Below are 12720 nucleotides of genomic sequence, written 5' to 3' on the forward strand. Positions count from 1 at the left end.
GCACTCAAAACAATGCCTAGCACTTAGGGAGTGGTCAGTGAATGTATGTTTCCATTGTCCCCAGTACAGTCAGCAGTGTAAATCATACCAGTGCCAGTTGTGGTGGTGGAACTACTGTCCCTGCTGCTCCTGCTGGGCCCTGAGCCCCTCCTCTCTTGCATGGGCTACTGGGATGACCTCCTATACTTTGAACTCTTGTATTGAAAGTCCATTTGCGGGGCCGGCGCCATGGCTCAGTTGGCTAATCCTCCACCCGCAGCACCGGCATCCCATGTGGGCACCGGGTTCTAGTCCCAGTTGCTCTTCTTCCAGTCCAGCTCTCTGCTGTGGCCCGGGAATGCATTGGAGGATGGCCCAAGTCCTTGGGCCCCTGCACCCGCGTGGGGGACTTGGGGGGGGGGCACCTGGCGCCTGGCTTCTGATCGGCATAGTTCCAGCAGTGGTGGCCATTTGTGGGGTGAACCAGCAGAGGGAAGACCTTTCTCTCTGTCTCTCTCACTGTCTAACTCTGTCAAATTTAAAAAAAAAAAATCTATTTGCCATACTAGCCAGGAAAATTTCTTTAAAAAAATACATCAAAATTATATCACTACTCTACTTAAAAACTCTCAGGATGCTTCTCAAGTGCAATAAAATCCAGACACCTTGCCATGGCCTCCAAGGCTTTTTGTGGTTTGTCCTCTACCTGCCTCTTAGTGCCACTTCCTGTTGCTTATGGGCCATCTTCCACTCTGGCCTTCTGGTCCCTAGAACTTGCCAGCCCTCGCCCCTTTAGGGTCTTTGCACCTCTTCTCTGTGTCAAATGTCGTGCCCTCAGAGGTGTCTAGTTCCTTCCTAACGTTCTGGTCTCAGCTCAGATGTTACCTCTTCGGAGGTGAGCATTTGGTGTAGTGGTTAAGGTGCTGCTTGGGTTGCTCAAATCCCATGTCAGGTTGTCTGGGATTGAGTCTTGACTCCACTCTCAATTCCAGTTTTCTGCTAATGCCCACCCTGAGAGGCAGCAGTGACGACCCAAGTAATTGGATCGCTACAAGTCATGTGGGAGGCCCTGATTGAATTCTGGGCTCTTGTCTTCAGCTTGGCTCAGCTCCAGCTGTTACAGGCATTTGGAGAGAGAACCAGAGGGTGGGAGATGTCTGTCCATGTCTAGATATCTGTCTTTCAAATAAATAAAATTTTTTGACAAGATACTACTTCAGAGGTGTCATGCTTGACCATCTGGTGAAAGTGGCCCTACTCCCCCTCTTAATCCCATTTCTCCCGTATTTTTTTTTATTGCACTTGGTACTACTGGATTTTTTTTCCCCCTATTTGTAAATGTGTTTGTCTTTTCATTCCAAGGAAGCAAGGACTTTGGTATATTTAACATTAAAAGTAACCAGGTCAGGGCTTGGGAGTTGAGTTTACAGTGGCAAATTTGTTAAATGGCATTGAGGAGTATTTCCTGGATGGGAACTTGATTTCCCAGGTAGCCTTTTAAGTGTGGAATGTGCAGCACATGGTCATTAGGAAGTTTCTGTACCTTAGAAAAATGTCTTTGGGAATGTGTGGCTTTTCTGTTTCTGAGTCATAGACTGTATTTTAATTTGTTCTGAAAGGAAAAGTGTTTTAACCAGGTTGGTGTAACTGTTAAATATTTTGCCTTAAGACACATGTACACCTTTTAGAATATTCATTGCTGTGGTAACAACTGGAGCTTATGTGGTACTTACTGTTAAAAATTAAACAGTTGTTACGTAGCTGTGAAGTAATACCAGTAAACAAAGATCGTAATAGTGAGAAATGTTATTTCATGATTTATTTAGGATCACCAGCAACAACACACTCCATAGAGTGGCTTTGACTTGGCGTTCTTTAGACTTTTAATTTGTTATCCATAGAATATGATAATTTTCGGTGTTTGGGCAGTGGTAGGCAATCAGAATCTACTGATCATGTACTTGGTACTCAAAAGAGGAGCTAAATGGGGAGTGAAAACAGTCTCAAAGGAACTGTAGTAATATATTAAATGGATAGTGGGATCATAGGGATTTTTTGCTTACTGCTCTTCTGTATTGGGCAAATACACATGTGGAGTCTGAAGTAGTACCTAGCCCTTGAAGTAGTACCTACCTCCAAGACCCATAGCAAACTGCTTTCCCCCACTTGCGATTGACTATAGCGAGAATAGCTACTTCGCATTAATTTTTTCTGACACACTTCCAAGGTTTAGTCAGGCTGCAAATATTTGTTTATTCATTCACTAAGCACACGTACACTGAACGGCTGATTATGCCTAGCAGTGATAGTCATGTTGACGATAAGATAACCTTGTGTACATGGCCCTTGCACCCAGGTTGCTCTTGGGATTCTAAAGAAAATCCATATTAAACAACTACACGCTGAGGCAATTTTAAATTTTTATAAGGATTATTTAGGAAAGGTATCAGATGCTGAAAGCACAGGGCAGGGGAGAACCTCATTTATGTTGTTATCCCCCAAACTAAGGGGAATTAGCCAGATAGAATAAGAATATGCCCAACATAGGGAACTGCATAACAAAGGCCAAGAGGCATAGCAGAATGATTAAAGACCACAGAGAGACCAGTTTGGGCCCCATGCAGCCAAGCTGAGAGAGGTGCTCCCCAGACAGGTGAGGAGGTGTGAACTGCAACGAGATCAAAACAGGCCATAGATACCAAGGAGGAAAGGGGCAACCCGCCTGGTCCTCTAATGACAGTTTCTGCTCACACCCCACGCACAATCAGCGTTTGCTGTGACCCCACAGATTCTTTTTTCCCAAGGCCTAACACCTTAGCCAGAAGCAACTGCCAGTCATCACTACAAGCCCTGTGCAACCCTGATCTTTTCCATGCTGAACACATAAGTGTGTTAAACAAAGGCATATTCTGAGGAAAGGGTACAGTAGACTCAGTATTTGGGTTAGAGTGACCGTCCACCTCAAGAAACACTGATTTCCAGTAAGAAGGTAGTTGGGGTAAACAGTGTTGAATCCTATTTATAATTCTATTACCAAGTTGCTGGGATAAGATTTCTTCTTTTATTAGAAGACAGTAAATGGTAAGTAAGCCTTTTAATGAAATCCTTAACCACAGCGTAGCAGTCTTGTTTTAATCAGTTGTTCTAACTGAATTTGGCAGGGGCAGCTCTTGGAGTATTGTGACCCATCAGCCTGTTTTCATAATCTCTGTGAATATATTCCAGTGCAGCTGATACCCCATTGTAGTCAGCCTGTGGTTGCCCTGAGAAATTTTCCTTTTTTGTCACAGCTCATTACTGAAAACCAACCGTTACAAGAGAAATGCTCTTGAGTCCTATGCTTGTTTTATTGCTCTGCTATTTTCTGATAAGTGGTTCTTTCCCAAAGTGAGCATACTTCATTTGCCATCTGCTTAAAATCACTGCAGAATGAAACCTGATAGCTTGAACCCTAAGGACATCATTTGTCTTTTCTAGAAGAATGTTCTAAGTGTAATTTCTTCTTTCATCCTTCTTAGATTCTTCTTAGTCCTTTGGTGGAAACTCTGCAACACAAGATGGCTGCAAATAAGCCCAAGGGTCAGAATTCTTTGGCCTTACACAAAGTCATCATGGTGGGGAGTGGTGGCGTGGGCAAGTCTGCTCTGACTCTGCAGTTCATGTATGATGAGGTAAGTGCTTGTCTCCTAGTGGATATCAAAGTTTGGACTTATCAATATTTTTTAGCTTAATTTTGGTGCTATTTTGGATGGATTCCTTGAGTCCTTGAAAACTACTAATGTTTTCCATTTTTAAATTCAGAGCCAACATCTGTATATAACTTGATTTAACAAATCAAGAACTCAAGACCCTTGAAAACCTCATGCTTTTAAAACAAAACTGAAAACAGTATCTAGTTTTTGAGTGATCTAACTTGAGTTTTTTTTATTTTTTCTGTTTGAATATTCTCACCTTGAATTTCTAGAATAGGTACATATAGTATCTAATTGAAACTTGAGATTAACATATATAAAGCATTCTTTAGTGATCTAAATGAAAATTTCAGTTATTATATATTTGGCATGGCTCTGTATTCACCATTAAATAAGTAATAGTTGTGTTGCTAAAATTTTTAATTTGTAGATTACAGGTTTGTGTGCAAGTCTTTGTATCAGACTTGCTAAAGTCTCAGCCTGTATTTGCATATATTGTATGTGAGTATATATATACATATACATATACATATAGGATATATACTATATCCTGTATATAGCAATGTATTTTTCCCTAGAGGACTGTTAACAAGGCTTAATGATTTAGGCATTGGTAATATAATGTACACATTTATCCTTAATTCTTCCTCCTCCCAGTAGAAGGCCAGACTTTGTGGTTTTTTTATTTTTTTATAATATATAAAAATATGTTTTTTATTCCTCATAACACTCCTGCATGGTCTTACCACTTTACAGATGAGAAAGCAGAACCTCAGAGAGATTGCCTATCTTGGCCTAAAAGTGATCTCCAAAGCCTAACCTGTCTTCTGACAAAAAGAATCCTGCAGATTTTCCCCACCGCATATCTTTTTATTGGCCTGCACATCAGCATTTCTTTCACACATACTCAAAATCCTTTAAATCATTCAGTTGTCCTACTTGTTGGTGACTGATAAAAGGTTTGAGCAGTGAGGGAATTTAACTTAGCCCCCTGTCTTTGCAAATGAAGAAGCCATAAAAATTGCCTAAAATGAAAACTAATGTTTTTTATTAATTTTTAATTTTCATTTCTATGCACACTTTTTTTTATTATATCTGGTATTTTTTAAAGATTTATTTATTTATTTATTTATTTGCATGCATTTCGTAACTACAACTTTAGGAACACAGTAATTCTTCCCACCATACCCGCCTGCCCAGTAATGTCATATTAACCACTGGGGGAATTGGGTAAAGTGTAAATGGGACCTCTTTGTGCTATTTATATTTAGTCAGCTTCTTATAAATCCAATTATTTCAAAATAAGGAGTTTGGGGAAGTAAAAAGCAGTTGAAAATGGATGTGTTTTTCCTCTTTTGTAGTTTGTGGAGGACTATGAGCCCACCAAAGCAGACAGCTATCGGAAGAAAGTAGTGCTGGATGGGGAGGAAGTACAGATCGACATCTTAGATACAGCTGGGCAGGAGGACTATGCTGCCATCAGAGACAACTACTTCCGGAGCGGGGAGGGTTTCCTCTGTGTCTTCTCTATTACGGAAATGGAATCCTTTGCAGCCACAGCCGACTTCAGGTGTGTTTGAGAATTAGGTTGCTGCTTGTGACATACTGCACACGTTTCTTCCCCAGAACAAGTGGACACCGAGGGCTTCTTGCTGGTTGGTCTTTTACTCAGTCTCTTAATTGTGTTTACTACTTCACTGATGCACCATGTCTCTAACCACCAGGTATATACACACAGATGTTTAGGATAGTTTGCATAATCTTACAGCCAATCCAGGGCCAGCTGTGTTAGAGCCTGAGTCTGTGACAGCCTCAAGGACCTACCCAAAGTCCTTTTACTTGTTAGTGAAATATTTCTTTTTAGAGCAAAATACTGCTATTGCCTTCATAGTTAATACTTGGATCACATAATGGAGCTGACCCTGATTTTAGTCTTTCTGTGTTAGTCATAGTTGTCAACACCCCTGTAGTGCTCAGCAGGCACACTGCCCTGACAGCACTGCATTTCTAAAATGTTGTAGACGGGTACACTAGGTTGTGTTATACAGGATATCTTGCTTATTGTTTACTAAATCATAATCTGGCATCCAGTTTGGAGGGGGTTATGGTTTTGGGGAAGGAAGTTTGCTCTGTATCTAAGAGAAATGTAGTGCAAATAAAGTTCTTGAGTGATCTTGTAGGTACTATACGCAGAGTCAGCTAAACATGATCTTTACTTGCGGACTTTTATTTCTGTGTTGAGTGTCTGCTTTGGATATTGAGGGCACAAAAGAAGCATGTCATATATTCTCAGTTTTCAAAATTGCCACAACCTTGTCAAATATATAAGGCATGTGTTCAAGAGCAAGTTAATGACAAAGTCAAAAAACATGGGCAATGATCATGACAGAGGATCCAGGAACGGAAAGGAGCTAGGAAATCTTTATGAACAGATGAGCCTGAGGAAAAGGATTTCACAGACGAGGAAAGAAGGCATTTCAAGTGGTTGAGCAAAAAACTAGGGCTTATATTGAACATTCCTTTTTTGTACTCTTGAAAGTCCTTAAGAGCTCCAAGGATTCTAAGAGAACAAACATTCTTTGCAAAAAGGCATGTCATGGAGCCGGTGCTGTGGCATAGCAGGTAAGGCCACCGCCAGCAACTCTGGCAGCCCATGTGGGTACCAGTTCAAGTCCCAGCTGCTCCACTTTCTATCCAGCTCCCTGCTGATGTGCCTGGGAAAAGCAGTGGAAGATGGCCATAGTGCTTGGTCCCTTGCACCCACATGGGAGACCCAGATGAAATTCCTGGCTCCTGGCTTTAGCCTGGCCCAACCTCAGCCATTGTGGCCATCTGGGGAGTAAACCAGTGAATGGAAGATTTCTCTCTGTCTCTCCCGCTCTCTGTAACTCTGACTTTCAAATAAATAATAAATTTTTAAGAAAAAAAAATTTTTTTTTTTTTTGATAGAGTGGATAGTGAGAGAGAGAGAGAGATAGAGAGAAAGGTCTTCCTTTTTGCCGTTGGTTCACCCTCCAATGGCCACTGCGGCCGGCGCATCGCGCTGATCCAAAGCTTGGAGCCAGGTGCTTCTCCTGGTCTCCCATGTGGGTGCAGGGCCCAAGGACTTGGGCCATCCTCCACTGCCTTCTGGGGCCATAGCAGAGAGCTGGCCTGGAAGAGGGGCAACCGGGATAGAATCCAGCACCCCAACCGGGACTAGAACCTGGTGTGCCGGCACCGCAAGGCAGAGGATTAGCCTGTTGAGCCACGGCACCGGCCTTTTAAGAAAATTTTAAAAAATTTTTTTGTCATTGAGAAACTTTGAAATATAGATTGATTCGTAAAATTAAGGCTGCTGGTATCTATAAGGAAGGAATTCCATATATGATAAAGTGCAAAGGGTGGCAGTTCCTAGTAACTTGGAATCCTGGGAGATGTGTTGAAAGTTATATAAATGCCAATACCTTCTTATTCATTCAACAAATACATTACTGCTTAGCAGGCCCGTCCTAGGTAATGGAATAAATTTTGTCACCATAGTTACCAAAGCCAAAGTGGTATCTCAAGGGAATGAGGTATTTTTATACCAAAAGAGAGACTTAGGCTATTGCTGTTAGAGAAAGTAAGGATGATTCATTACTATTCTGGTGTACCTACAATGAGTTGCCCTTCCCATAAATAAAAATAGCCCTAGTGACTCATCAGCATTTTTGAGAAGGTCTGAATGGTTACAGTAGACTCTCCACATGGATACCCACAAGGATAACCTTAATGCTGGCCTCCTCCCACCCCCCGCAGCCTTTAGCCTTCCTGGTTCTCTCTGTCACCAGGACAGAATCCATTGCTTCCTCATCTGTATAAATGATGTACTTAACAGCAGTTTCAGTACCACACTTAACACTCAAGCTTGATCTTCAGGTGTTTTTCCTGATAAGGTGAAAAACTTCATTTATAACCCATTTTAGAATTGTTAGGACCCATATTTGGCACAGTTGCTAGCATTTAACATTTAATTGCAAATAACATTTAGTAAACATCTAATTCAATTTGAAAACTCTTAGCTTTTTGATACTTACTTTCCTTATGTCAAAAATGAAGATTATAAAGGGACTTTCCTATTCTAAAATTGTATAGCAGCCTCTCAGTGTATTTAAAGGGAATATAACATAAAGTAAAATGTGTATGCAGATAATAGGCATGGAATTACCTTTCTCTATATCCAGGCAAGTAGCTAATAAAACCAGTCTATTAAGTCTAAAGCTCTTCTCACCTCTTGACTCGTTAAGTCCAGGTTTTCCAAGGCCATGTTTCTGATAGCATCAACCACACTGTAATTTCAATGTTGCTCTTCCTACAATGGCTGACTCGGTAGCTTAGTAGGTACTTATTAAGAAATTAATTAATAAATAGTATGCAACCAGAAGTGCTAGAGTCACAAACATTTGAGTCAGTCTGTCCTTCCTGGTAGTTAGTGATGTTGGATGGTAAGTCAGTTGTCCTTAACATCTTAGTTCAGGCTCTTGGTTGTGAAGGAAACTCGTTAAGAAAGTCATAACAGGGCCCAGCGTTGCAGCATAGCAGGTAAAGCTGCCACCTACCACACCAGCATTCCATATGGGTGCCGCTTTGAGCCCTAGCTGCTCTACTTCTGATCCACCTCCCTGCTAATGGCCTGGGAAAATGGCAGCAGAAGATGGCCCAAGTGCTTGAGCCCCTGCCACCCACATGGGAGACCCAGAAGTTCCTGGCTCTGGCTTTGGCAGGGCCCTGCCCTGTCTGTTGCGACCACCTGGGGAATGAACCACCAAATGGAAGTTCTCTGTCTCTCCCTCTGCTCTGCAGCTCTGACTTTCAAATAAACAGATCTTAAAAAACAAAAAAAAGGGCCAGTGCCGCAGCTCACTAGGCTAATCCTCCTCCTGCTGCGCCTTGCGGCACCGGCACACCAGGTTCTAGTCCGGGTCGGGGCGCTGGATTCTGTCCCGGTTGCCCCTCTTCCAGGCCAGCTCTCTGCTGTGGCCCGGGAGTGCAGTGGATGGCCCAAGTCCTTGGGCCCTGCACCCCATGGGAGACCAGGAGAAGCACCTGGCTCCTGGCTTCGGATCAGTGCGGTGCAGCGGCCACAGTGCACCGGCCACGGCATCCATTGGAGGGTGAACCAACGGCAAAGGAAGACCTTTCTCTCTGTCTCTCTCTCACTGTCCACTCTGCCTGTCAAAAAAAAAAAAAAAAAAAAAAAAGCCACAGCAAATTTATTGTTACTAGAAAAAAGATTGATTGGCCAAAATCCTCTCTACAAATACATCATAAATTATACTTACCTGGCAGGGGAGGCACCATGATAACAAATACATCATAAATTAAATAGCAACAGTGGTTAAGTGTTGACAGCCTTTTTGCAAGAAATCATTCAGTGGTAGAAAACAATATAACATTGTGTTTTGAACAGTTTAGTGTGTAATACCTAGATTTCATGCTTTTTAGCTTTTACTTTCTAAAAGGATGGTTAACTACAAACCAGCCAAGGATAGAGAGAACTTTCTGTGTGGTTCATAGTCCATTCATGTTAGAAGAACTCAGAACTCAGGCCCAGAAAACTTCCTTTCAGGCATTCATTCTGTTAGAATATTTGCTATACAATTAAAAACCAGGAGACTGAAGTAATAGTAATATTATTACCTAGTCTCATACAGCACTTAACCATGTGCCAAACACTATTTGAAGAATTTAACACAAATTCATGTATCAAGTAACCACATGAGGTACACATTACTGTATTTTGTAGACTCTAAGATGTGCAGATTTTACACTTTAAAACAATTTTTATTTAAAAGGCAGAGAGAGAGTGATATCCCATTTACTGGTTCACCCCCCAATACCCACAACAGCTAGGGCTTGGTCTCTCTGAATCTAAGAGCTGGAAACTCAGTCCAGGTCTTCTGTGTGGGTGGCAGGGACCCAGCTACTTGAGTCATCACCTGCTGGCTCTCAGGGTGTGTATTGATATGAAACTGGAATCAGGTGAAGCTGGGACATGAGCTTGGGATGCAAACCCAGGCACTCAAATATGAGGTCCAGACATCCTGAGTGGCATCTTAACCACAGCACCAAATGCCCACTCTTGTATTTTACATTTTACCATCTCTCAAAATCAGGGCTGTAATTTACTGGCATGGCATCTTATAGTTAATAACTGGAAGCAGTTTTTCTTGATATTGCATTAAAAATGCTTACTTACAATTTGTGATTTTTTTAAAGTTTGATATTTTTTAAAAAGTATTACCCACATTTATAAATCCTAAAACACAGGAGGATTGATTTACCCCAGACTGTGCAGTTAGGAATGGCAGAGTTAAAATCCAGGAGATCTACCACTGAGTTCTTGCATTTAATAGTGATATTGCACTGGCTATCATATCGTTAAACTAATGGTGATTGTTTTATAAAACCACATGAACACCACATCCCATTTTTTTTTTTAAGATTTATTTATTTATTTGAAAAGCAGAGTTAGAGAAAGAAGGAAAGAACCAGGAGAAGCACCTGGCTCCTGGCTTTGGATCAGTGCAGCACGCCGGCCGCAGTGGCCATTGGGAGGTGAACCAATGGAAAAAGACCTTTCTCTCTCTCTCACTGTGCACTCTGCCTGTCCAAAAAAAAAAAAAAAAAAAAGAGAAGGAAAGAGAAATCTTCCATCCACCGGTTCACTCCCCAAATGGCCACAGTGGCCACAATGGCCAGGGCTGGGCCAAGCCAAAGTCAGGAGCCAAGAACTCCATCTGGATCTGCTATGTGGGTGGCAGGTACCTAAGCACTTGAGCCATCTGCTGCTGCTTTCCCAGGCAGGACACAAATGGTGTCTTCTGGATCAGAAGTAGAGCAGCCAGGACACAAATCACCATCCATAGGAGATGGTAGCAGCTTAACCTGCTCTACTACAATGCTGGTCCCCACATCCTGTCTTTTTAAAATGGATATATCAGAGCCAGCATTGCAGCTTAGCAGGTTAAGCTGACCCTGCAATGCCAGCACCCCATACAGGCCAGCATCCCATATGGGCTCTGGTTTGAGTCCTGGTTGCTCCACTTCTGCTCCTGCTAATGTGCTTGGGAAAACAGTGGAAGATGGCTCCCCAAGTGCTTGGGCCCCTGCCTCCCACATGGGAGACCCAGAAAACCTCCTGGTTCCTGGCTTCGGCCTGGCTCAGTCCTGGCCATTGTGGGCATTTCAGGAGTGAACCAGCAAATGAAACATGGCTCCTCTCTGTAATTCTGCCTTTCAAATAAATAAATCTTTAAGGAAATAAATGGAATATATTATGTTACCTATTTCACAAATAGGTAACTTTAAAAAAAATGACTAAGCATTTTTATTTAGGGTGTTTTAAAAAAAATCCTGATTATTCTATGCCAAGGTATTTAATGCCATACATTATTTTGTTAGTATCAGTTCTACCCCTCAATTGAAATAACTGATTTAAAACATTTTTTCAGAAAGATAAAACTGACTTTATACGATCACTACTTTACTGTTTAAATCCCTCTCACATACAATAAAGACATTCCCCTCAACCAGTTTGTTACTTTGCCATGAAGGACAAGTGTGGTAGACCATCAGGAGACTCACCATAATGCCAGGCACCATGGTGTTAGTTCCATGTCAGAGTTAGGAGTTAGGCAGCTCTCCTGATGCACAACTGTTGGAATGAACCCCCTCAGCCAGAATTTGTTCCTTTAGGTATTGGTTATGGGGCGCTGCTTTGGTGTCCAGTGCAGAAGCTGAATGCGTACTCTCAAATTCGATTTCGGAGATTCAGTTTCTGGCTTGTGACTCTGAGCAGTTTCCTCATCTGTGAAAGAAGAATAGTAATACATAGTAGTAGTAGTAGTAGTAGTAGTAGAAGTAGTAGTAGTAGTAGTAGTAGTAGAAGTAGTAGTAGTAGCAGTAGTAGTAGTAGTAGTAGTAGTAATACTAACTTCATAGGTTTTGGATGAGGAGTAAATGAGTTAATGTATATAAAGCACTTAGTATTGCTTGGCACGTGGTGAACAGTTAGTAAAATGTTATTGATAGTGGAGGAGGGGTAGTGGTATTCACAAAACTGTTTAAAAACACAAAATAACATGAAAATAAGCTGTATGAAGATGTTACTCAGTCCCTCAAACGTCACTATAAGATTCTTGCAAAAGTCAAATGTAATAATCTTATTTTCTTAGCCTAAATTTAGCCTAAAATACTTAGTTTTCCATAGTTTCAACATCTCAGTATTTCAAGAGAGGCCTCTGTCAGATAATGAGAGTGAGAAGGTAACAAGAGAGTAAGCCTCGTCTTCCATATTTCCTTTTGTCTGTTGGTTTTTATAAGAATACATCTTGTACCAGTAGATAACTGCAAGCACAGCTGACATTTATTGAATATTTGCAATATGCCATGCACAGTTACCAGCACTTTGCATTTAATCCACATAGCAGCCGTCTAACGAAAGGGCTATTGTTAGCCACATTTTATAGCTGAGGAAACTGAGGCATAGAAGTGCTTTGCTCAGAGTCACATGACAAGGAAGAGCCGAGTCATGCTACTTTAAACTCGGTGACATTTTCATTGTACAGCTTATCTCCCAGTCAAGAAAATCTGTGCTTTAGAGCTGCCTTGCAGTGGTTTCTTGTATATGAGAGGCTTTTTGGCATTCCACCTCTGATCTGCCCTAAGCCCAGATCCCCAGTTTAATGAGAAAAACATCAGATAAGTATAACTTGATAGGCATTCTACAGATTACCTCGCTGGCACTACTCAAAACTATCACGGTCATCCAAAAGAAAGAGAATGTCATGCGGGGTCCTGGGTGGGATCCTGGACAGAAAAAGGATGCTGGGGAATAAGCACAAATGTCTGGCTGAAGTTGGGATTTTATTTCCTTTAATATGTCCATGTTGGTTCATTAATTGTGATACATGTCCCCCACTAACTTAAGGTGGTAACAGTAGAAGAAACCAGGGGTAGGATATATGGAAACTGTACTGTCTTCACAGCTTTTCTCTATAACTAAAGTCTTCCTAAAATAAAAATT

At 41.6% G+C, this 12720-nt stretch overlaps 1 protein-coding gene across 2 annotated transcripts in view; it reads left to right on the top strand.

Annotated features, from left to right (window-relative positions):
* Positions 1-12720, top strand: part of RALA (RAS like proto-oncogene A) — a 70603-nt gene that overhangs the window by 41315 nt on the left and 16568 nt on the right. For both annotated transcript variants that reach the window (XM_062178981.1, XM_062178980.1), the window contains 2 exons: positions 3498-3650; positions 5033-5241. In XM_062178981.1, the coding sequence (XP_062034965.1) occupies positions 3537-3650; positions 5033-5241 (323 nt within the window). In that variant the 5' untranslated portion in view covers positions 3498-3536. The remainder of the gene's footprint in view (positions 1-3497; positions 3651-5032; positions 5242-12720) is intronic.

This window comes from Lepus europaeus, chromosome 20 (genome assembly GCF_033115175.1).
Source record: "Lepus europaeus isolate LE1 chromosome 20, mLepTim1.pri, whole genome shotgun sequence".
In the NCBI taxonomy this organism is placed as follows: Eukaryota; Metazoa; Chordata; class Mammalia; order Lagomorpha; family Leporidae; genus Lepus; species Lepus europaeus.